At 38.9% G+C, this 25,072-nt stretch overlaps 2 protein-coding genes across 2 annotated transcripts; one reads left to right on the forward strand and one right to left on the reverse strand.

Moving 5' to 3' along the window:
* Positions 1–28: 28 nt before the first annotated feature.
* On the reverse strand, positions 29–13,026 carry actr2a (actin related protein 2a). The gene is made up of 9 exons (XM_074629902.1): positions 12,901–13,026; positions 9,637–9,747; positions 8,455–8,670; positions 8,175–8,247; positions 7,177–7,313; positions 5,703–5,852; positions 5,446–5,591; positions 5,120–5,252; positions 29–4,458 (listed from the first exon to the last, which is right to left on the reverse strand). The coding sequence occupies exons 1-9, from the start codon at positions 12,946–12,948 to the stop codon at positions 4,288–4,290; spliced, it is 1,185 nt and encodes a 394-aa protein (XP_074486003.1). The 5' UTR covers positions 12,949–13,026; the 3' UTR covers positions 29–4,287.
* Positions 13,027–14,450: 1,424 nt separating this feature from the next.
* On the forward strand, positions 14,451–23,345 carry LOC141764590 (ras-related protein ORAB-1). Its single transcript, XM_074629903.1, has 6 exons — positions 14,451–14,671; positions 19,137–19,209; positions 19,345–19,440; positions 19,554–19,649; positions 20,704–20,835; positions 21,923–23,345. The coding sequence occupies exons 1-6, from the start codon at positions 14,658–14,660 to the stop codon at positions 22,118–22,120; spliced, it is 609 nt and encodes a 202-aa protein (XP_074486004.1). The 5' UTR covers positions 14,451–14,657; the 3' UTR covers positions 22,121–23,345.
* The last annotated feature ends 1,727 nt before the right edge of the window (positions 23,346–25,072 follow it).

A 25,072-nucleotide genomic window follows, 5' to 3' on the forward strand; every position in this document is an offset into this window, starting at 1 on the left:
ACATGAAGACACAGCAGCACCAGGCGTCTATAAATCACTTTGCTTTATTTAAATCAGCGGTTGGCAGTTATGCTATAAACAAAACATAAAAAGGACGACCAAAAATAATATCCAGCAAGAATAACTGTACTTGGCACTTGATGACCGTGTTTGTCAAGAGGAAATTATACATTTATATTTATATATGTGAGCCAAGTGCCTCCAATATACACATAAGAGCCGAGACGGAAAACCACAAATACCAGCTTTTACGTGGTCTCCACTTCCTGACACCAGATTCTAATTAATATTACAAATAATATTTCAGTAACCAACACAAAATCACCTTCTCCTGCAACCCCAAACCCACAAATTCATCTTCAGTACAGCCGAGACCGAGAAGGAGAGGGAGGTGTGGTCATGATGAGGAAAAAGAAAACCGTAAGATTCAGGATGAGAGGAATGCAAATTCAAATGGAAAAGACTTCCAGAGTGCAGATTTCGTGTTTTAGATGTACAAACATCCCAGAATTATCTCATTGGTTGTACAGAGCATGTGTTCAGGGCTCAATTTAACACATTTGGGTCCTGACTGCAACTGACGCTGAGGCTCATGGGTACTGTAGTATCTACAGCCACTCAACATTAGAAAGATGATTTTTTCCGAGGCTTAATCTTATAACCGATGGCTGTAATATAATCTCATTAAATTATTTATGTGAACTTACAGTAGGTAAAAATCATAATTAATATTAATATTATATTATTTTTGGGTATTTTATTCCATTTAATTATCTGATTTTATTTGCCTCATTGCTTCCTGAAATGGTTTAATTCCGGTCCAACCATGTAAAACAAAACTTTATTTTGTAAAATCCTGTATAAATAAAGTTTATTATTATTTATTATACTTGTTTCTGCAAATACTGTGTGTTGGCTGATGAAGTGGAGAAAGAAGTACTTGCAATACAAGATAAAAAGCACCCTGGTGAACGCAAAATAGCCAAAAATGTTTGGTCTATAAAGCATGGTTTACTGGAGAAGAGCTGCTCTCTGCGGTGTGTCCATCAGCCAATATACTAATACTACATTTTTCTATAATATAAATATTGGCCTTAAAGGTGCTAAATGCGAGATTGGGAGCACTTTATTGCCTCCGCACAGCTCTCAACATGGCAACTAACTACCAACAGGCTGGTATGGTACGGCAGGATACTAACAGTCATAATATTAGCTTTCTTATCTCTTCTTATCAGGTTTCTATGTTACTTGGCAAAACATTTGTTTTATTTTGCTCCGCCCACTGAGATTTCTCTCAACCAATGAGATTGTTTATGGTTCCAGAAATGTTTGCATCATCCACTAACACAGTTTGACTCGACTTCCCACACCTCGTTTCCTCCTTCCAGACCAACACAGGGATTTGTTTCCTATTGGACAATTCCTTCTTAAAACAGGATATGTTTCATTTTGCCCCCAACATCTGACCCAGGACCAGCCAATCAATTTGTTCACCACACATTTCAGAATGGTAGTGATGACTGAACCCAGATCAGCTGTTGAGGACAGAAAGCTTCACTGTGACCACAGTGAACATTGTGAATGATACAGGTCAACAAACAGCTGCACAATCACGCATATAAGAGAGAAACCTGGTCTCCTCTGAAACAAAAAGCACATCAATGATCAGGAACATAAAACGTTAAAAAAGAAGAAGCAAATGGAGCCTCAGTGGAATTGAAAGCATGGTGCATTATTGGCACAAGAGAAATGACTAGCCATAATCCAGGACCGTCATATAACATATCACAGTCCTGTATCGCCCACTGAGCGGCTCTTCCATTACAAAAAAAGGCCTCTTCCATTACAGTCGATAAAGATCATGTAAAATTAAAGATGCAAGATTTCTGTTCACAAAACATTTGCCGCTCGCAAATTGAAGATAAATTTGTTGCGCTGCAACTGACAATAATTTTTATTATCGATCAATCTTGGTGGCTGGTTATTTTCTCGATAAATCAAATAATCGTTTGGTCTATAAAATTGTGAAAAATTCAGTTTTCTTAAGCACAAGGCGACATCTTCAAATGTTTCTTCCAAAAACCCAAAGATATTCAGTTTACTACCTCAAAAGACAAAGAAAGGCAGAACTGAGAAGCTGGTACAAGGGAGTGTTAGACATTTATGCTTAAAATATCAATAATCTAAATAGTTGCCAATTCATTTCTGCCAATCAATTAATAAACTAACCGTTGCAGCTCCCTGCGGGGCTTTTACATGCTCGTGCATGGGTCACAAATATGACGTTTGTTTTGATTACTTAAACGATTTTGGAACGCAGTCTTAGTAAAATGGATCTCAGAGAGTAACTCCTTTTGGCGTGGACTTTGGGCTTTGTAACTTTACAGACCTTTTAAATGCACAAAAAACTATATAACAGACTAAAGGAAAGGGAAGGCATAATAGGTCCTCTTTAATTTAACTTCCTGTAACAAATTGTAGGAGCTGCTCAGTGACTGAAATGTTGATGTATGACGTTGATATGCAGTATGACGGTCCTTCAAGACTGAGGAATGACGTTAAGGAATGGAAACCATTCTCTCATAAACCCTCTGTGATCTGCGACAGTTGATTTGTTGGTGGTAAACTGGATACACAAGACAAATCAAACCCATTAAAAGCTTCAATCGGCCTTTTTCCAAACCCAAAACTGTGCTCACCAGCATAAAGCAAACCTTCCAACACTGTGATTCGGGAAGAAGGCGGGAAAACTAAAAAACTGAGGAACTTCAAGTTTCCTTAAGATGATTCCCACGTATTCATCTCACATCTTCATAATTAAATCTTGTGGAAGATATGAACCTCCACGCTCATGAAGCAAGCAAATGACAAGCAACAAACGAGGTGCTGAGTTAAAAATGTCTGCCTGCCCTCCTGCACCTTCAGTACAGTGACTCATCCCAAACATTAAACAGGAAATGTGAGGGAGGGGCATTTCATGATCAGTATGTTAAAAGAAACAGTATGTGATGATCTATTTGTTCTGATATCTAATCTCTGTAATGCTCCACACTGTGAGCATTATTTTTAATGCCGGCATCTGTTTTGACAGATTAGGTGGCACATTTTTTGCATGGCAGGGGTCTCGTTTTGGAAAGGAACTCAAACGCATCACTAATAATAATAATAATTATTATTATTAGCGTCATCGTCTTCAACTTGAAAAACAGCCAGGAGCTCATTCTGGCCTTGTGTGAAAGACACACAACCCAAAATACTCACAGATGAGCTGCTCTATAAAAAAAAGAAAAAAAAGAAATTAGAATATCTGCACTTTATCAAAGTAAACAGGACAGTTTGACATTGAACAGCCTCTATTCTTATTGCCATGGATATTGATTTCATCTTTAAAGGAATAGTTTCACATTTTGGGAAATACACTCATTTGTTTTCTTTGCACGCGTTAAGATGACCACTCTCATTTCTGTACAGCAAATATATAGCTACAGTTAGCTTAGCATAAAGACTGGAAACGGAGGGAAACAGCTAGCCTGGCTCGGTCTGAAGGGAACAAAATCCACCAACCAGCACCTCTAAAGCTCTCTGATTAAAAGCATGTTATATCAACAAATAAACAAACAAGATATTGTTAATGCACCTCCGACTGAAATCTAGTTTCCTTGACAGATTAAATTATTTACCCTAGAAACACACAGAAGGTGAAGCCCTGCATAGTGTCCGTAGGTCTTCCTTTCAGTCCGCATATGGCCTCCACCAGTACGGTAGGGCAGCCTGTATGTAGCGAAGACAACACTGTAAGTCACTGCTACCAGTGAATAAACTGGTCAGTAGAAAGCTGTTTCCCCTTTCTTCCAGTCTTCATGCTAAGCTAACAGCTTCTTATTAAACAGACAGATATGAGAGTAGTATCATTCTTGTCATCTAACTCTTGCCAAGAAAGCAAATATTTCCTAAAATGTTGTACTAGTCATTTAATGGAGTACTTAATGGCACTACCTCGTGCATCTCAAAACATAACTCTGTCGTGGGTAAATATTCAAGAACTCTGGTAACTCCCTGCCCTCGCCATGAAACTTCTTACCCCAAATCCTTCATCCCTCTTTCCCTTCCTCTGTCCTTCCATCCTTCCCTCTTTGCTTTTCAAAATGAGCATGAATCGATGACACAGTGTGACCATCCAGACACATCAAGGTAAGCGTTGCATGTTTATCAGCTGAGGGGGGTAGATGGAGGGACGGTGGGGAGGGGGGAGTGGGAAGTGTTTTTGTTTGTTTGTTTGTTTGTGTTTTATCTGACGGTGACTCCGAGCTTCTCCAGCACTCGCGTCCCTTTCTCCTGGTACTCCTCACGCGTCATCCAGAAGTTGTCCTTGTCCTTCATGATGTCGGCCAGCACGGCGCCGCCCAGGAACACCATGTGTTTACGCCGAGGGGGGTCCTCTATCCGGATCTTGAATTTCTGCGATCGAGATAAGGCGGAATGAAGAGCAGAGAGTGTCAACAGAGAAAAGGAGGAGATAATAACGTGTTGAAACCACCGCCGCCCTGTGAGGTCCCTAAAATAGACTGAAGATTGTCTTTTAATTACAGGTTGGAGGATTTCCCTGAGCGGCTGCTGGGGCAGCAGATGGTGCTTCCTCTCGAGGAACAATGACATGTTATATTTTCACCTCGTCATCATGGGATCATGGGATCATGACAGAGAGACATTTCTGAGGTGTTGAGGGCATTAACAAGAATGTGGTTTCAGTTCCCCCTAGTGGCACATACGAGTACTGCACAAGAAAACTATGGGGAAAAAGCAGTGATATACTGTATATTCAACGAAATTCTGTAACTGATCAACCTGATAAAGTTAAAGTTTACATCTAAAATGGGCTGAAAATCAAAGTTGGAAACATACGATGACCCACTCTCTCCCATTGTACAGACAACTCACTACTGCACATTAATCCACTCTACGTAAGCTACATTTCATGAGTTATGGTAGGCAGGTAGTGGTAGGCAGCTACTGATCTGTTGGGGACACACACTCCATGTTTTCATCACATTAAAATGATCAGTGATGTCTTCCCACTAGGATACATGTCGTTTTTGTTTTTCCAGACACTTGTACTCACCGATAGCTTGTCTACGTCTCCCTTCAGCACTCGCTCCAGGTACAGCTGCTTAAGTTCGCGCTCCAGGCGGGACGGCAGGCCGGGATACATGGTGGAGCCCCCAGACAGGACGATGTGTTTGTAGAACTCAGACCTGATCAGAAACACAATGATTTATGACCAGAAACATTTGTTTTTTTATTACGTCGCTCCACCCTGGCTGTGAGAAGTCTGTTGGTTTTTACTATCTGTTGAACAGATATCAGACAGAAACGTGTGACTCAAAAAGGAAACTTTCCTGAGTGTTTCCATCAACTCTAAAAGACGAGCGGTCACTGCCAGCTCACCTGGTATCGATATCTGCGGCATGGATGGTGTTGAAGAGCAGCTCGGCCACACCCACCCCCTCCACGTTGATGAGGTGAGGTTGAAACAGAGCCTCGGGGGCTTCGAACCTCTCACCTCCCACCTTGATCAACCTGCCGTCCGGGAGCTGAGGACACACAACAAAACCCCTGCATTCAGAAATGTAATGACGTCTGTACCTGCGACCTCATTATCAGTGAAGGAACCGATAAGGTTTATTAACATGACTGTGACTGACCGTGTACGACTCGACCAGCACCGTTGTCTCCAGCGCCAGCTTCTGTTCCTGCTCGATGTTATAACCGACGTAGCACAGCTTCTCCTTCATCATCCTCACCGTCTCAAAGTCCGCCGAATGGTTGAAGGCGTAACCTCGCAGCAGTAGCAGCTGGTTGACAGACGAGACGGGACGGATTTGATGGTTATCGTCATCATCAAATACAAATATATTAATTTAACATTTTACAAAGACTAAGCTCAACAACATACATTTCAACTGCTACATTTCTGGTATTGTGACATCCCTAGTGTGAACTTGTTTGGCAAGGGCTTGAATGTAACGGACATTCATTTATATGTTAATGTCCCGCACTCCAGCTTTAATCTGTTGCTATTAGGGCTGTCAATCAATTCAAATATATAATTGCGATTAATCGCACGATTGTCCTCAAGTTAATCGTGATAAATCGCAAATTAATCGCACATTTTTGTATCTGTTCAAAATGTACCTTAAAGGGAGATTTGTCAAGTATTTAATACTCTTATCAACATAGGAGTGGGCAAATATGCTGCTCTATGTAAATGTATGTATATATTTATTATTGAAATCAATTAACAACACAAAACAATGACATATACTGTCCTCAATAGTAGGGATGCACTGATCCGACTTTTTCAGTCCCGATACGGATAGCGATACCTGGGCTTTGGGTATCGACCGATACCGAGTAACGATCCGATACCAGTGTTTAATTAATAAGCTGTATGCCTCACTGTGTGGAAGTGGAAGTGATATTTATTATTGGAAATCAATTAACTACACAAAACAATGACAAATATTGTCCAGAAACCCTCACAGGTACTGCATTTAGCACAAAAAAATATGCTCAAATCATAACATGGCAAACTGCAGCCCAACAGGCAACAACAGCTGTCAGTGTGTCAGTGTGCTGACTTGACTATGACTTGCCCCAAACTGCAAGTGATTATCATAAAGTGGGCATGTCTGTAAAGGGGAGACTCGTGGACACCCAGAGAACCCATTTTCATTCACATATCTTGAGGTCAGAGGTCAAGCAACCCCTTTGAAAATGGCCATGGCAGTTTTTCTTCAACGACATTTAGTGTAAGTTTGGAGCGTTATTTAGCCTCCTTCACCAATGGATTCTTTAGGTTTTCTAGTTTCATATGATGCCATTATCTTCACTTTAGCTTTAAAACTGAGCCCGCTACAACCTAAACATCGCAAGTTGCATTAAAGCGTTAAAGAAATTTGTGGTGTTAAAACAAATTTGCAATATTGCATTATTATCGCGTTAACTTTGACAGCCCTAGTTGCTATAACTACTTCTGCTCTTGTGGGAAAGCACCACATAAATACACATACTTTGCACCACATATGCATTTCCCCACATATCCACCAAATGTCAGAATGAAATGTGGAATTGAGGGAAATATAAAGACAGTCCATCACTGTGTGGGGCTGCCAGTACCTTGATGAGGTAGCGTGTTATGTCCCTCCCTGCGATGTCAAGACGTCGGGTCAGGTGAGGCAGCGAGAAGCCTTCGTACACCGGACAGATGTGAGTGACGCCGTCACCAGAGTCGACCACAACTCCAGTCAGCAGTCCTAAAACAAAGATATGCAAAGATGTGTATCACCCAAATAGGCTTGTGCCGAATGGCGATAGGATCGTATATCGACGATTGAAGGGATGATCGACGATTGGTTTTTCATTTGCCAATATTAAGGCGATTTGAACTAACTTACTATCAGAACTAAGATGCTATAAAAATTATCTCTAGAATCATTAAAAGATGTTTCTGGTGGAGCGGCATGTCCGCCCGCTGAGCCTCGTTAATCAGCACGAAAGATTGAATTGATGAATTTTAAATCCTTAATTACAAACCACTTTGTCGTCTGTTTTCCATGGATCTGACCGCATCTCCGTTCTCCACATACCTGCTCAACAAAACTTCACTCTGTGCTCCATAAGAGTAGTTAACGTTATGGATATGTTTTTTGTTTTTTTACATTTAAACCTTTGATTGAGGTTTTTGAATGAAGCTTTGATTGTCTGTTGTCATATTTTATGACGTTATCACCCTAAAAAAATAATAATGGGGAAATATGGTTTTGCGTTATTGTGGTTATATTAATTTAATTTATGGTGCTGTTAGATTGCTGCTAGACCGCCTCGTTAATACACGTGCGTGCCTCGCTGCGGCAAGTGGGAGACAGTTTTGACCGCAGTGAAAATGTTGTTTTTTTAAAGGCTAAACGACAACAAATATGGATTTAAGCAGAATATTTTGTTAGATAAAAACATGGGAATTTTGGAAATTATTATATGTATCTTTTTTAAATACATTTTGACTTTTGACATACAGCTAGTGGCTTTTTGCTAAAGTAGCACACATACATTTTGTTCAGAGAATTCAGGCTTTTCTGGTTTAGGAGTGGTCATGAGTGTTACGGAGACAAACAAACCTTGAGCGTAGAGAGTGAGGACGGCCTGGATAGCGATATAAACTCCTCTGAACTGGTACGTTTCAAACATCACCTGGCAGAAGACAAACAGAAAGTATCAGTTAACTACTAAAGCACAACATAGATATGTTTTTGTGTTTCTGCCACAAGTGACGCACGTGTAGTTTTATATAATCAATTAGACTTATGACTGTCATTACAATAGGAGGGACACGTCACACTGCCCCAGTCTCTAAGACAAAGTTAAAACATCTGGAATGTTACATATGATTCTGCCCACCTCTATAATCTTTTCTCTGTTCTTGGTGGGGTTCATAGGCGGCTCGGTCAGTAGGATCTTGCAGTCGCTCGAGTCGATGTTGAGTTTCTCTGGGCCGAAGGTGTAGTCCCACAGGTGCTTCATGTCGTCCCAGTTCCTGACGATACCGTTCTCCATGGGGTAGTTCACCTCCAACATGGAGCGCAGCTCGCTGGCCTCATTCCCCACCATCAGGTCCTGCGAGATGTCAGAGGTCAACCGTTCAGCAGATTGAGAGACATACTTTGGACAAGCGGATGTTAGCTCTTTACCTGCTGCTTTTCTTCACTATTGTTGGCTGGTGTTTCTCTGTTACAGTGCAAAGCCACAAGGTTTTCATTTCAGCAGCTGATTTATCATGCAGGATGACCACCGCTACACCCGGCTTTATCTTTGCTAAAAATCCAGATTTTTTTGATGGTTCTAAAGATTATCTTTCCAGATATTCCTGTGGTGTGAGGTATGTTAGGAGTATTTTTTACATCCCCTAATCGGCTTGAAAGTCCATCCTGGCCGTACCGATTTCAAATCATAAATATTAAACATGTTCAATATTTGCTTAGATTGAATTAGATATCCTGTTGTATGTGGGGCACACCGAGGACAGCCGATGACGCAGTCACGTGGGAAAGAATGATAGCCAATTGGGAACCAAGCTGAATGAAGCAGAGGGAAAATCTTTTAGTGTGGGCCAGCCTTAAGGTGCTGGAAGTCTCAAAAAGTCCAAACTGGTAAAAGAGATATCTGCACACTTAGATCTATGCAGTGTTTCACTATATTTGACCTTTCGTTCTAACAGACTTTCATCAGAGCATACAGGTAAAAATAACCAAACCCATTCTAATCATTGGATGCAACACACCTGTGCACACACTGGTGGTAGAAGCTCCACCTCCTGGGAAGTGCAGCATTAAAGTACTGAATGGAGTACTGTGAGGCATACAAGTGGAATAGTCTTCTTTTATCAGCAGCTGATTTATCAAATTACTTCCCTCCTGTCTGTCTAAAGTAAATCATTGAAATTAGCTGCTGCATTGTTTGATTAGCATGCAAAAATCTTAGAACTCCATATAACATGGCCAAAAATCCCTGCGCTATCATACATGATCACTTATGTTATCCCACCGGCTGTCCTGATACATCCAATGAAGATTTCAATGTTACCTTGATTTCAATGTTGCCAACTTTAGCTGTGGAGCGGATGATTGGCCGGCCAACCAGCGCTGGGAAAATGTGTTCAGGGAAGTTGGAGCCTGCATAGCCGCACTTGACAAACTAGGATGGGATTGAAAGAAGAAAAGAAGGGAAAAAATAACATGGTAAAGTACAATGCATGTTCATTGAGTAAAGTGTTTTACTAGAGCAAAATCCTGTAGGTTATAAGACAGATATAAGATCATAGAGTCAGACTTTTGTGAACCACAGTGTATTTGAGAACTTTGTCACAATATGATCAACGGACAATAAACGAGTGAGGCTGAATCTACACATCAATTCCTAACTATACATGGTGATGTTCATAATCACACATCCCTTTAAGGCTCATGATCAATTTAATTACATTGCTTCAAATGTTTATGAATTGATTCATCTGTGCATGGCTCCATCTTTTCCTCACAAACCAAATCTGGCCTGCCAAACAACAGAGCTCCCTGCAGGGCTTTTATTTTATCCAGTTGTTAAAAGTTCATCGTTACAAAGATGTAATATCAGAGTTAGTTTTCTGAACTCTCTCCTTCAACAAGCTTTGATAAAACACATAACAAAAAATATTTCATCCGTGCAAAGTTTCAAAATGACTATTCCTTCATAATAAAATGATTTTGTTTTGAAGTACATGCAGGAAGTGTAGCGGCGTCAGCAGTAGCTTTATGAATCAACGTCAGCCCTCCACAGTAAATGAGCTGAGCAGAACAGAAAACTGTAGTCATTGTGGATCAGTCATGTCTGGCCAATGTCTGATCGGTCAGTATTGGGGCCGACAGAAATCCAACAGACCAAATCTGTGCATCTCTAACCTCAGTTATAAAAACAAGACCACAGTAAGAATCATGGCCTATTTTACAATGTTTTTTTTCTTCCTGAAAATGTATCAGATGTGTCATTGTCAACAGCACAATTTAAAATCTGCTCAACTTTTACCCAGAGGACAAGACAAGAACATAGCAGGAGGCCCGGGAATGCTACCTGACCTCTCCCGGATCAAGCCCACATATTTCTATTATATTAATCATTTTATTTTATATAATAGTAAAACACTGACCGGGAACATTTTACTGCACAATGAGTAGGCCTACTTTTACTTCTCATACTTTAAGTACATTTACATTTATAATCAGGGAATGAAAATTAGCATCTGCCACCTGCCAAATACAGGGTACATGTTGGCTGTGGCAGGTAAAAATGTCAGGTCACCTGCCACCATGGCAGATAGAGGTTTCCTTATAATGAGAAATATTATATTAAGAATATTTGAGCCGAATAAAATGATTGGAACGGGCTTACAGTCCTGGGACAGCTACAGATGCTGGATTTTATACTTTTTTTGTCAGAGCATTTGATTTATCGATTGCTGTTGGGGTGTAATGAGTATTTAAAAAAAGATATAGTAAAATATGTTTTTGAAGAATATTACCAACTCTGGCTTTAGGTTACGTGATATATTCCATATTTCTACTGTCTTAACAAATCTAAAGAGTTCTACATAGATTTCAAAAGTGTCAGACAAAAGTATTGAGTGCCTGGTAGAAATTTTCAGTGACCTGCCACAGCAGGTTTAATTGCTGTCTTGTAATATTTTTCCCCATGTTGTCCATGTATCTGTTTTTATGTTTTTTATTTTTTTCCCACTCACAATGTTGTTTGGTTATGATTGCCCAGACGACTTAATAGATATTTAAATCAATCTCCTCCTCACAAACACTAACCATACACTTCCACGCAACACACACACACACTTGTCTTTTTTATTTATATATATTTATATATATATATATATATATATATATATATATATATATATATATATCTTGTCCTCCTTGTTTGTTATCATTATTATGTAGTCATATTATTTCTTTATATTAATCTTGTCTCTAGGTAGAGGCTTCAGATAAGCCCAGTGTTTTTTTTTGCCTCTTCCTGCACTGTATATTATTCTTTTCTTTTTTTTTAATGTTGTATAGTCTTAAATTGTGCAAAACAAATAAACAAATAAACAGTGGCAGGTGAGGAAAAAACTTGATTTCAGACCGTGCTTATAATACTTCCATACTTTTACTGAAGTAAGGTTTTGAATGCAGGACTTTTTCTTGTAGTGGGGAGTTTTCACCACAGTGTGGTATTAGTACTTTGACTGAAGTAAAGGATGTGAATACTTCTACCACCGCTGGTGAAAGCTGCAGCAGATCTGACAAGTTGCCTTACATGGAAGAACTGCCTCAACTTCCGCGTTGGTGCAGTGGTTCCTCACTTCACATTTACTGGGCGATATAGTTGAATTCATTTAGCATTTTTAAAAGCTACAGATATAATGTGACCATTTAAAGACATGCTGCTGACAACTGTACTCTATGTGTATGAGGGCGGGGTCGTTTGAATTAGGAACTGAGCTAACCTAGTAAGCATAAGATAAGATAAGATAGAACTTTATTAATCCTGAAGGAAATCATTGTGCCAGAGATTGCTCAATAATACAACAAAATTACAACAAGTTCAAGTGTATAAAATAAAAAAGTGCTATTTCTAGCACCAGTTGCCTAATAGAATAACAATTAAGTAAGATACATTTAGTAAAATTAGTAAATAAGATAAGATAAGTAAAATAAAAAAGGTCAAGTAAGCTAACAAACAGACACATTTGTAATATTGCACATGTTGGTTCATTAATATTGCACACAATGAACAACATAACCTAGCTAACTGAAAATTAAATAAAATTAAATTATCATTCTGTCCTTTAAAACGTGATCTTTTTAACTAGCTGGTGTGTGGTGGTTCTGCTTTGAGTATTTATGTAATAAACAAAGCTAAGGACAGGAAGCTAGCTTACCTGAGCATGTAAAGCTACCAGAAATCACATTAATATACATTATGACTCAGTAATTAGGTGCTTTTAAATGTTTAGTGCTTACTTGAGGATATTATTATTATTATTATTATAGTGTTGGGTTTAACTGTGCATTAGCTGTCAGTGCATAATGTTACTGTATCCCTGCTGCAGCTGCAGATGAATGATCTGAATCCAGCTGACAGACACATTCCTCCATCAACCCACCCAGTCAAGCTAACTGCTAACTGTTAGCATGTTAGCATGTTAGCTCCCCGGTTACTTCCTGTTTCCACTTCTCTCCGTTTTTCTCATCAAACTGCACCGACACGGAGCGACACAGGTGTGAGATTTAAACACTGCCGCCTTGTTCTCAAACTTACCCCGGTTCCATTGTCACAAACCACGACTTTTCTCCCTTGACTGTCCATTTTTTTGTCTCCTAAATCCAGCAGCAGCAGCCAACTGCCTGCACTCTGACGTCAAGCTAACCAACCACCGGAAGCAACACGCACAACTAAACTGTTGTTCCTTCAGAATAAAAGCGTTTTTTCTCCTTTACATTTAATTGTAGTTTGAAGAGGTATTCAGTTCCTTTTGGTTAGGCCCATTGAGATCAAAGATCTCTTTTACAAGGGAGAGCTGGCCAAGATAGGAGCAAGACAGTTTTAGTGCAAGTAACAGACAACACATAAATTAACAACATTAAAACTTGCTCATACAAAACACTTGCACACAGACAACCTGGACTGCAGCGATTTCACCAGAGCCTTTGAAGTTGAAGATTGTAAATTATTCCACGCAGTAGGTACCGAAAACCTAAAAGCTTTCTTTCCTAATTCAGTCCGTACTTTGGGAACAACAAATTGCAAAATGTCCATAGAACGAAGATTATGACTTCCAGTTTCCTTTTTAAAAGTGAAGACAAGTAAGAAGGAACTAAACCCAGAATGCTTTTGTAGATAAACACATACCAATGACTGAGGCGACGAGAACATAAGGATGATCAATTCACTTTAGAGTAGAGTACACAATGGTGAGTCAAAGAACGACAGTTTGTAATGAATCTCAGTGACCCGTGATACACGCTATCCAGCTTGTGAAGACAATGAGCAGAAGCAACACATCTCCATAGTCATAACAGGCAAAAGGGTAGATTCCACCAGTTTCTATGGTTTATATCAGGGTTTCTCAACCTTTCATAACTTGAGGCCCACTTCTGATTGTTAAAAAAATTCTGGGGACTACCTTCCCAAATAAATGACAAACTGGTCTATAAATATGTGTTATGCCACCGTCAGGTGTAATGACCCACATACATATTAAGCTTACCCTCACCCATCACTGACTGCCATTATGAATCCAAAGTATTCAGGGTCATATTTCCTCACAACACGCTTTGGAGCTTTTACTAGTGCAGGGTTGTCTCCAACATTACAAAACATTCCATTTTGTGTCACTGCATCCGAGACATACTGTATATGTCTAAAGGGGAGACTCGTGGGTACCCATAAAACCCATTTTCATTCACATATCTGGAGGTCAGAGTTCAAGGGGCCCCTTTGAAAATGGCCATGCCAGTTTTTCCTCATCAAAATTTCGCGTAAGTTTTGAGCGTTACTGAGCCTCCTTCCCAACAAGCCAATATGACATGGTTGGTACCAATGGATTGCTTAGGTTTTTTAGTTTCATACCAGTATACCAGTATCTTCACTCTAGCTCTTAAACTGAGCCCGCTACAACCTCTGAAATACAGAATAGCAGGTTAATCTAACCATTTAGCAGTACCTTCGCGGCCCACCAGAGGGGACGCGGCCCTGTGGTTGAGAATAGCTGGTTTATATGGTTTGTCTGCTATGTAACGCCCATTGCCACAAGACTACACTACCCATGATTCATAGCCTCTGGTATTTCCGGGGTAGGTATTGCTGACAGCCATATTTGATTCGATTATGCTGTTCTGGCTGCGACAACCTCAACCTCAACCAGTTCAGCCAGTTCTTCTTGACAAAAACAACAAAACACGGTCTCTTTCTCTCTCCCACTACTGCTACTGCTGCGGCCAGCTGTAAGATTAACCTGCGACGAAGTCCAGCAGCTGCGTTCAACAGTAACAACGGTTCATAACCTGTAGGCAACGATGAATCCCGAATAGTGAGTAAATCTCCATTATGATGACAGGTCCGGTTGAGCTGTCAGCTGAAGCTAAGCTAACGTTAGCTTAGCCAGGGAAGCTAAGCTAACGTTAGCTTAGCATAGCTAGCCAGGGAAGATATTTTTATTTATTATTTATTTAACCAGGTTAGTCCCATTGAGATTAAGAACCTCTTGTCCAAGGTAGACCTGGCCAAGACGGTCAGCAGCAAGAACACAAAGTTGCAGACACAAATAGAGATAAAATACAATTCACAAACACTTAAAGCACTAAATGTGCATTAAAAGAGAACTATCTAAACACAAATGGGGACAAAAAGTCCTGTACTTATGTATGATTTTGAGGTAGTTGTACTTTACTTGAGTATTTCCATTTGATGCTGTGTTATACTTCTACCCCACTACATCTCAGAGGCAAATGTTGTACTTTTTACTCCACTACATTTACTTGATAACTTAAGTTACTTTGCAGATGTACAGTATGTTATTATACACATCAACTACCCAGCAGTAAATAAAGTAACTAAAATGAGCTCCACATTTACCAGCTGCAACATTAAAGTGATGAACACATTAATACATCAATAATTATAATATAATAATCCAGTAATATAATATATATGAACCTGAAAGGGGCCATTCTGCATAATGAGTACTTTTACTTTCAGTACTGTCAGTATATTTTAATACTTTTGTACTTGAGTGTGATTTTGAATGCAGGGCTTTTTACTTGTAACAGAGTATTTTTACAGTGTAGTATTGCTTCTTTTACATAAGTAAAATATCTGAATACTTCTGGAGGAAGCTTTTTACAGTGTAGTAAGCACTGTTAGCTAACGTTAGCTTAGCCATGCTAACCGTACAAAATGAACGTCAGCTGCTTTGTCTCCTGTGCTAAGCTAACTAAGCTAACTAAGCTAGCTGGCTGTAGAAGGGTGTGTACGCACTATCAAATGACAGCGTTGATATTTAACACGAAAGTCACGTTTATCAACATCTTCTAGTCAATATAAGAGCTGTTAAAGCGACTAATTATTCGTGTTTCGTCAGTAACGGCTGTTGGCTCACTTATGGTAACTTAAACGGACGTTAGCATTAGTAGCTAGCAGACTAGCTGGCGGAGTAGCTACGTAGCTGTTACCGGACACTGTTGTTGGGGATTTGTGTTGTTGACATAGTTAAGACACATAGAGACAGTTTGATCAGTTCACAGTCCTGACAGTAAACACCGAAGCTAATCGATATATATCTTAACCGATCTGGTATATCTGTAATTTCAGTGTTCATTTATCCAGCGCAAACAGGAAGTTAGTGGATTGTGCTCCTGATGATGTGGAGTTAGTTAGGTAATGTCAGTCTCTGTGTGTGTTAACGTCACCTCTCTATAAAGAGCTTTAAACCAATTAATATTCATGTTGATTGTTTAGATTAATGAATTAGTCGTTTACTCAGAAGTATTCAGATATTTTACTTAAGTAAAAAGAAGCAATACTACACTAAAAATACTCTGTTACAAGTAAAAAGCCCTGCATTCAAAATCATACTCAAGTAAAAGTACATAAGTATTAGCATCAAAATATACTTATTATTCTATACTCATTATGCAGAATGGCCCATTTCAGATTCATATATATTATATTTAGTTAGGTAATGTCAGTCTGTGTGTGTTAACGTTACCTCACTATAAAGGGCTTCAACCAATATTCATATTGATTGTTTAGATTAATGAATTAGTCGTATACTCAGAAGTATTATAGATATTTTACTTAAGTAAAAGAAGCAATACTACACTGTAAACATACTTTGTTACAAGTAAAAAGCCCTGCATTCAAAATCATACTCAAGTACAAAAGTATTAACATCAAAATATACTTACAGTACTGAAAGTAAAAGTACTCATTATGCAGAATGGCCCCTTTCAGATTAATATATATTATTATATCATAATTATTGATGTATTAATGTGTTCATCACTTTAATGTTGCAGCTGATAAAGGTGGAGCTCATTTTAGTTACTTTATTTACTTTCCTTCCTTCTTTTTAGTTTTAATCTACAATAATATCAGAATTCAGTTTTTCTCCTATGGATGGAGTTGTAGCAGTAGAGGTACTGCCATATAGGGGAAACACTGGAATTTGTTAGTTGATGTGTATTTTGTGTTAATAACATACTGTACATCTGCAAAGTAACTTAAGTTATCAAGTAAATGTAGTGGAGTAAAAAGTACAATATTTGCCTCTGAGATGTAGTGGAGTACATATAATACAGCATAAAATATAGTATAGTACATATAATACAGCATAAAATACAGCACTATAATAAAGCATAAAATGGAAATACTCAAGTAAAATACAACTACCTCAAAATCATACATAAGTACAGGACTTGTGTGAATGTACTGAGTTACATTCCTCCAGTGCTAAAGGGCTGCTACTAACAGATATTTATAATATGGATCAATATAACATTTTCGATAAATTAATTAGTTGTTTACTCTAGAAAATGCCAGGAGAATGGTGAAAATTGTGGGGAAAAAATCATAATTTCCCGGAGCTCAAGGTGACGTCCTCACACTGCTAGGTTTGACCATCCAACAGTCCAAAACCAAAATATATTCAGTTCACAATGATATAAAGCAAAGAAAAACTGCAAATCCTCACATTTGAGAAAGTGAATCACATTTTTGGTGATTTTGATTTATAAATAACCTAAACAATTAATTGTATTATCAACATCATTGGTGATTTATCCTCTGTCGATTTTCATATTGATTAATCAGAATCAGCTATATTGGTAAAATATGTGAAAACATATAATGTTTTTCGTTGTGCTCAATCTACACGCACAGAAATAGACACAGCTAAAAAAACAAGGACAACAGATCTGAACAACGGTAATAAATTAACATTTAACTAAATAGAAAATGTATATGTAAAAGTATTATTATATAGAAAAAAAATAATAATGACATTTGTCGACTGTAAGACAATAGTGCAAAAGGTTCTGGAATAAATATGTAAAGATTCATGTAACAGCTAATCGACTAAATTTTTTATCACTATTTAGATTGTCATATCATATGTTGTTAAACTGTGCAGTTGTTAGTAACAGGGTTATAACTAACAAGTATTCTATTGATTACTTTCACCATTATGTTTTGATGACGTTATTTATCCTGTAATTATTCTATTAAGTGCTGAAACGATTAGTCGGCTGACTTAAATTTGATTATTAGCAATTTAGATAAGTGGTCAATCATTTAAGACATTTATCAATCCAAAATACCAAACATTATTCCAGCTTTCTCATATGTGAGCATTTGCTGCCTTTTTTATATCTTTGTAAATTGATTATGTTTTGGGTTTCGGACTGTTGCTCAGGGAAAAAAATAAGACCGTGAGTCACCTTGAGCAAATGAGATGGCCAAACTTTATTTGCAGTCGCAACTCTATTAACTGGGACTGAATATTAGAATTTGTTTGAAGTTGATACCACTATGATACCTTCATCATCATCATTCCTCTTCATCCCCTATGGGACATAAGGCTTCAATGAGCTCTCTCCATTGTATTCGGTCCTTGGCAGCATGTTGGGCCTCTCCCCATGACAGGTTCATCTTGTCCAGCTCCTGTGTCACAGTTCTGCGCCAGGTGGATTTGGGCCTCCCGGGTTTTCTTTTGCCTGGTGGTGTCCATCTTAAGGCGACTCTCGGGATCCGGTCCTGCTCCATTCTCAGCACATGGCCTAGCCATCTCAGACGTCTGTGTGTAATTTCCTTGATGATGCTACGGCTACCGTTTTTTTTGTACAGTTGGTGGTTGGAGATTTTGTTTGGCCAAAAGATCTGGCATATTCGTCGGAGGCATCGGAGGCAGACAGGTTGGACTAAACATCAACATCTCCAAAACCCAAGTGATGTGTGTAAACTCCACCCCTGCAGCACCCATTCTTGTAAATGGGGCACCACTTGAGTTTGTGGAAGAGTTCACATACCTGGGCAGCCTCATCAGTAAAGATAGTGCAGTGCAGAAAGACATTAAAACAAGGCTGGGAAAGGCTCAGGGTGCCTTCTCCCAACTCCGTTCCATCTGGAGGTCCAAGCAATACAGCCTTAAAACTAAGATGCTTTTGTACAACAGCAATGTCAAGTCTGTTCTGCTATATGGCTCAGAGAGTTGGCGAGTGATCAAAAGTGATATGAGGAGAGTGGAAGTTTTTCACAATGGATGCCTCCGACGAATATGCCAGATCTTTTGGCCAAACAAAATCTCCAACCACCAACTGTACAAAAAAACCGGTAGCCGTAGCATCATCAAGGAAATTACACACAGACGTCACGACTATGATACCTTAGTTTCAGTAAATTGTGAGTCTAATGACCGTAATATTGTGTAATTTAGTGTGTTGCAGGTGTTTTGATTATAATTTTGTGTTAATGTATTTTTTCCTCCTCTATCCTCACAGTGATTATTTATTCAAACTGCTCCTGATCGGTGATTCTGGTGTTGGAAAGTCTTGTCTCCTTCTCCGGTTTGCAGTAAGTGTCTGTTTTTCAGCCACTGTTACATAACAGGCTTTTATGTCTTTCCTTGTCAGCGCTGTGATGGTTGATAACCCTGCAGGTACCATATCTGCCACCCAGACTCACCTGTATGTGTGTGTTTTATCCTAGGATGACACATACACAGAGAGCTACATTAGTACCATCGGTGTGGACTTCAAGATCAGGACCATCGAGCTTGACGGAAAGACCATAAAACTTCAGATTGTAAGTAAAGGAGAACATCCTGTAATCAGGCTGTAAATAGATAAGTAGTGCTAAACTTTGGATTATGTTTGTGTCGGTTTGAACTGATGACGTGTTCTGCTTTGCTTTCTCAGTGGGACACGGCTGGTCAGGAACGGTTCCGCACCATCACATCCAGTTACTACAGAGGAGCTCATGGCATTATAGTAGTTTATGATGTCACAGATCAGGTCAGTGATGCTCGAGAACGAATGACGTTGGTTTTAATGTTGGATTCTTTATTCCCCCAGGTCCATAAAAAAACTACAACACCTAGTCATCATCCAGTCACACAGTAATGCTAATGAATATTTAATATTTTAATGATAGCACTTTATTTATGGACAATTATGACCTGAATTATGACCTGTTTACATGCTGCAAAAAACAGCATGCAAACAGTAGAGTGGATGTTGAAGTAGATGGGATTTATTGTTTTATTTTTGTTTTTTACCATGGTATCGTTTCGGTACCAAGAATTGTGGAATTTCACTGGTATTGGTATTGACTACAAAATTTCTGGTATCGTGACATCCCTAATGTAGTACAATACCCTCGGCTAGTTTACATTAATGTGCTTTATGTACATTAATCAACCACAATTCAACTGGAAATATCCATTTGTCAATGTTAATAGTGTATATTAATGGTGTAGTATGTAGATATTATAGCCGGAGTGATTTTTGAGACTGACATCAATATTTTTGGTTTAAAACATAGCATAAAAACAAACATTTTTTATAAGGATTCCTTAGATGTGATTTAAATTTGAACAATTATGACCAAGCAATGAAGTGACCGTGACATTTTACAGTATAAAAGTAAACTTCTCTCCAGTGGACAAACTTATGTAATGAATACACTATGTCTAAATGACCATAAACATATCTCTGGATTAGCTGTACTGAAATTTTGGCTGATATATAAGACGATTTTAATATATTTGGGATAACATTAGGTTATTATATCTACTGGTCAGGCTCAAATAAATATGTAAAGTTACAGCGATATTTAAGGCATCCTATGGACTTTTTTTGTCAGCCACTGGTTTCAGTTTGTTACAGTAAAGTATGGCGAATCTATTATATATTCATAGGAGAAAAGATGCATCGCTGCCCCATCAGACCTCTTATGTTTTGTTGCGAACGGGATGTCATTGAGTTAATTGTCTGACTGAAACAGTTTCTTTAAGCAGACGTCAGTATCGGTATTGATGGCTGCTGTCTTTCTGCTCCCCGTCATCAGGAGTCCTTCAATAATGTCAAACAGTGGCTACAGGAGATCGACCGCTACGCCAGCGAGAACGTCAACAAGCTGCTAGTAGGCAACAAGTGTGACCTCACAACGAAGAAGGTTGTGGATTACACCACGGCTAAGGTGAGTGGACGGCAGGTTAACACACAGCTGTGAGACACTCTGTCACAAGAATATTTGATTTAGCAATCTCAGTTTTTATATGGCAGTTTGTCCAAATATATGTAGCTTAAAAGATAGAGATAAACATGAGCTGACTGAGCAGCAGTCTGTTTTTTCTTTGCCACTGTGGTCTCACTCTCATAGCCTTGAAAATCGGATGAGCTCACTTTTTGCTGTGAGATATCAGAATAGAAAACATCAACTTGTAATCGACTGAGCATCCAGCTGCTTGTCAGAAAGCTGGGTGACCTCTGGGGAATGGTTTAGAAGTTGATGACTGTGAGCCATGTCATATAAGAAGCGCCACATTAGGGTTATATATTTATACAAGTATTGACTCGCTCATTCAGTTTGGTGCAAAGTCATTTCGGTCATTTCCACTCTGTTTTTTTAGGACACAAAATGAGGTAAAGGTGGCACCTCATAATGACCTACTGAACCATTTTAATTCATATTTCCTGTAAATAACAAGAAATTTAAATATACACCAGGTCCTACGCAGCTGTGTGAGGCTCCATCTGTCTTCTCTGCTTATAGGAGGCACTGGAAACGACCTAACTGTTATATAACTCTATAATTGTGTAATTAAAGAAAATGAAGAACTATAAAGTGATACCCTTCCTCTGAAGATTAAACTCTCATCCGTTTCACCCTTTCACTATTTTGGGTGTTTTGAAGTGGGGTTGTGTGAGGTACTTATTTATAGTGGGTGTATTACCTACAGTAGATGACGGTCGGCACGCCCCAAGTTTGGAGAAACAGACAGGAGTACCAGCACAGAACCAAAGCAACGTACTGCTGTGAACGGGGCTGGCAGTAAAACGTATTATAGCCACCTAAAACAAATCAATAGAACGGAAGTGGATCTGGTATACGCTGCTTTTGTTAAGGTTGAAAGGAGTAATATTTGAGCCTATCGGAGCATTTGATTTATTGATTGCTGTCGGGAAAAGACATTTCTAAAATCCTTACCAACCCTACTTTTGAGCAGCAGTTAGTTTGTTGTCATGGAATTTAATTGATTGAACTCCTCCCTTTCGTTCTCCAGGAATTTGCCGACAACTTGGGGATCCCCTTCTTGGAGACGAGCGCCAAGAGCGCCACCAACGTGGAGCAAGCTTTCATGACCATGGCGGCCGAGATCAAGAAGAGGATGGGCCCCGGGGCCACAACCGGGAACTCAGAGAAGTCCAACGTCAAGATCCAGAGCAAGCCAGTCAACACCTCGTCCGGAGGCTGCTGCTGAGACCTTGAAAGCCACGACCTGAATCCACCCCCCGAGCCCACGACCAGTCTCAATGTTACCATGCTCCACAGAGAAAGAGAAGCAGAGAGCCAGAAAGAGAGAAGGAGGGAAAGACAGAGGAGGAAGACTTTGAGTGGACCGGGTTGTAAGTGTGTGTGCAGCTACAACACCAGATTCCCACCCCACCCTTTCAAAGTCAGCAATAGGACGGTAAGCCCATCCATACCCACAGAACACACTGGGCGGTTCTTTTTTTTTTTTCTTACTTTACCAAAACTCATACTGGAAAAAAACAAAATGTATACAATTTTAACAGTGTGTGAAGTTAACCAATGAAAGAGAACACGTGTATACAGCTTTTCTTCTTCTTTTTGTTTTGTTTTTGTTTGCCCTGCTCTTCATTTTGAGTTTGTTAAATGAGTCACTTTTCTAAAAAAACTGAAGAAAAAAACCCACACAGTTGTCTTTATTTAGCTGTGGATAACAGCATGACTTTGGCCCTGAATCTCCTCAGATAATATGAATCGGTAAGCACTTCAAATGAAGCACATGCTTAAACCAGCATCATGCATGTTCAGAACAGATCACATGCTCCCTCAGCTGCATGTGAGCAGTCATGATGCCGTCACGAAGCGAGCGGCTTCCTGCTCCCAACAGGAAACGCTCCCGATAACGTCACCTGCTCCCAACTTCACAGTGTCGCCCCTAAAAACGATGTGCCAGTGCCTTTGTGGCAGGAGATTTACATGACATTTATGCCTTCGGTGCTCTTGTGTTGTCGGCGTATTCCCCTCATATGCCCACAGTCGTGACTTCTTCTTACCTAAAGAATCCACTTTGTATGATAGCAGTTAACATTCCTGTATATATCTATATTCGGCTCTGTGTGTGCTCTGCTGGTATTCATGATACAATAAGCATGTGCTACATTGGGAGACGTGACGTCAGCCGTGTGTTTTTCTCTGCTAATGTTCCTCAACCGACAGCACAACCACAACAGGAGAAAACGAAAAACCACCATCCCAGCTCGAGATTAATCTATAAACTGTATATATTTATACATAAATGTAAGAAGTGATTTGCAAATTGTGTAGAGAAGCAAGTGAAGCGAATGACATGATAAATAGCTGGAATTAGTAATCTCGGCACGTGATTTGTGGCTGCGGACATGACATTTTTGTGGCACAATGTCTACTATTAAAACAATGAAGGAGATCTTTGATAACTGCTGGTCCTCATGGTGTGTTTTTTTTTTCCTTCTGCACACTTTCTTCACACTTGTTGTCCGGTCTCAGTTCGACCTTTGTTTCAGAGGGTTTTTTCAGCGAACCATAAGCTGAGAGGAATGATGATCTTTGGCCTAGATTTCTCAGGCTGCAGTCTGACACAGCAGCTTTTTATTCACCAGGCCTCCAAAGAGAATATACTACCATTAGTTCAAAATAAAACTTTACCCTAAAGTCACATTTCACAATAACTACAGTATTTTACAGTTCAGTTTCTAATCGTAGGTTCAAGTAAATAAGCCAAACAATGGACCTCATGCAAGAACATTTTCATGTTCTTAACTTTCTCTTACTTTTTTTCAAACGGTGGGCCACCTGTGTGTAAATGAGTGTGCGTTCATTACAATTGTAAATTAACATAATTAACGCCGCAATAATACCATATAAGGCTACGCGTCCTGCCCCTCATATCCTATGTTGAAGTCCTGCTTTCAGAGAGCGGCGCGGGATTAAGGGACCTGCTAAAGCCAAGAAATGTGAAAAAATAAAGAGTGTCGTTAATGCCGTGTCACCTGAAGGTCGTGCTGTCACTGAATTAAAGAAAAAAATCATTCGATATGAAAAACGTCTCGTCACAGCAAGGCGATCGATGAATGCAACGGGAGGGGGGTCAAATAATTTAAGTCGTTTTCCAGTTTAAGATGTTCATATTGATTTTGTGGTGTTATAAAATACCATCAATGGCCAATTTACATTAATGATATCGTTAGGTTATATGAATACATTTAGAATTATATTATAATTCAAATTGCAGAGTCAAACAGGATAATGTCAACATAATTATGAAGTGTAATTTATATACTTAAATTATATATTCAAAGTAATGAAATATACAATCCATCATTGAAAAACTTAGGTTTGGGTAACAGCAGACTTCACAAGGTGATAGATAAATGTCTCTGCTCTCTAAGATGATGAGGAAAAAAAACAAACTGAAAACATGAAAAAAAAAAATGTAATACATACATAAAAAATGCATACATTGAAAAAGTGCAATTATGAACACCCACACAAAGGGACAGTCTTAACAATATATATCAATATGAAAAATATACATGTATAAATATGACTCAAGGTGGAAAGGCTTCCACAAATGAAGCCATGAAGGAGCTCCACATCCTCTCAATGTCAAGTCAGTTTTATTTATAAAGCACAATATCACAAATCACACGTTGGCCTATATAATGGTAGGTAGTGTTAATCCTTAATATAAAACATGTACTTTTTTCATCCCACTATTCCATCGATCCACAGTTACAGGCCGGTCTATTAAGAGATTTTTGTTTGTTTTATTGGCAAAACAAATGACAAAAATGTTCTTATTCTGCTGGAAGGGGCCAAGTATACATAATTAAAGGCCATACAGAAAACCTCATGTAACATATATCACAGACTTTCATAGAGCCTCAACAATTAGAAATATACTATACAGTAAATACATACATAAAATAGTATAATATATAACCTAATGAATGATTACAGCAACTCTTTTAATGTACATAGAGCATACGAGTATTGTATAAATAGACTTGAAAAGATACCTTTAAGGGCTTTAAATGCACCTTCACATTACTCTTACTGCTCTAACTTCATTACATCATGTACTACACATCAACTCATTTGTGATGTGAAGAAGCAAAACAACAAACTCTGCTGAGGGTATGAG

Source organism: Sebastes fasciatus, chromosome 3, assembly GCF_043250625.1.
Source record: "Sebastes fasciatus isolate fSebFas1 chromosome 3, fSebFas1.pri, whole genome shotgun sequence".
NCBI classification, from domain to species: Eukaryota; Metazoa; Chordata; class Actinopteri; order Perciformes; family Sebastidae; genus Sebastes; species Sebastes fasciatus.

Coding starts and splice junctions, on each gene's coding strand:
- actr2a (XM_074629902.1), bottom strand. CDS start 12,948: ATGGACAGTCAAGGGAGAAAAGTCGTGGTTTGTGACAATGGAACCGGG. Junction 8,671..9,636: donor TTGGCAACATTGAAATCAAG/GTAACATTGAAA, acceptor GACATCTCGCAG/GACCTGATGGTGGGGAATGA. Junction 8,248..8,454: donor ACAGAGAAAAGATTATAGAG/GTGGGCAGAATC, acceptor GTCTTCTGCCAG/GTGATGTTTGAAACGTACCA.
- LOC141764590 (XM_074629903.1), top strand. Junction 19,441..19,553: donor AGACCATAAAACTTCAGATT/GTAAGTAAAGGA, acceptor TTGCTTTCTCAG/TGGGACACGGCTGGTCAGGA. Junction 20,836..21,922: donor TGGATTACACCACGGCTAAG/GTGAGTGGACGG, acceptor TTCGTTCTCCAG/GAATTTGCCGACAACTTGGG.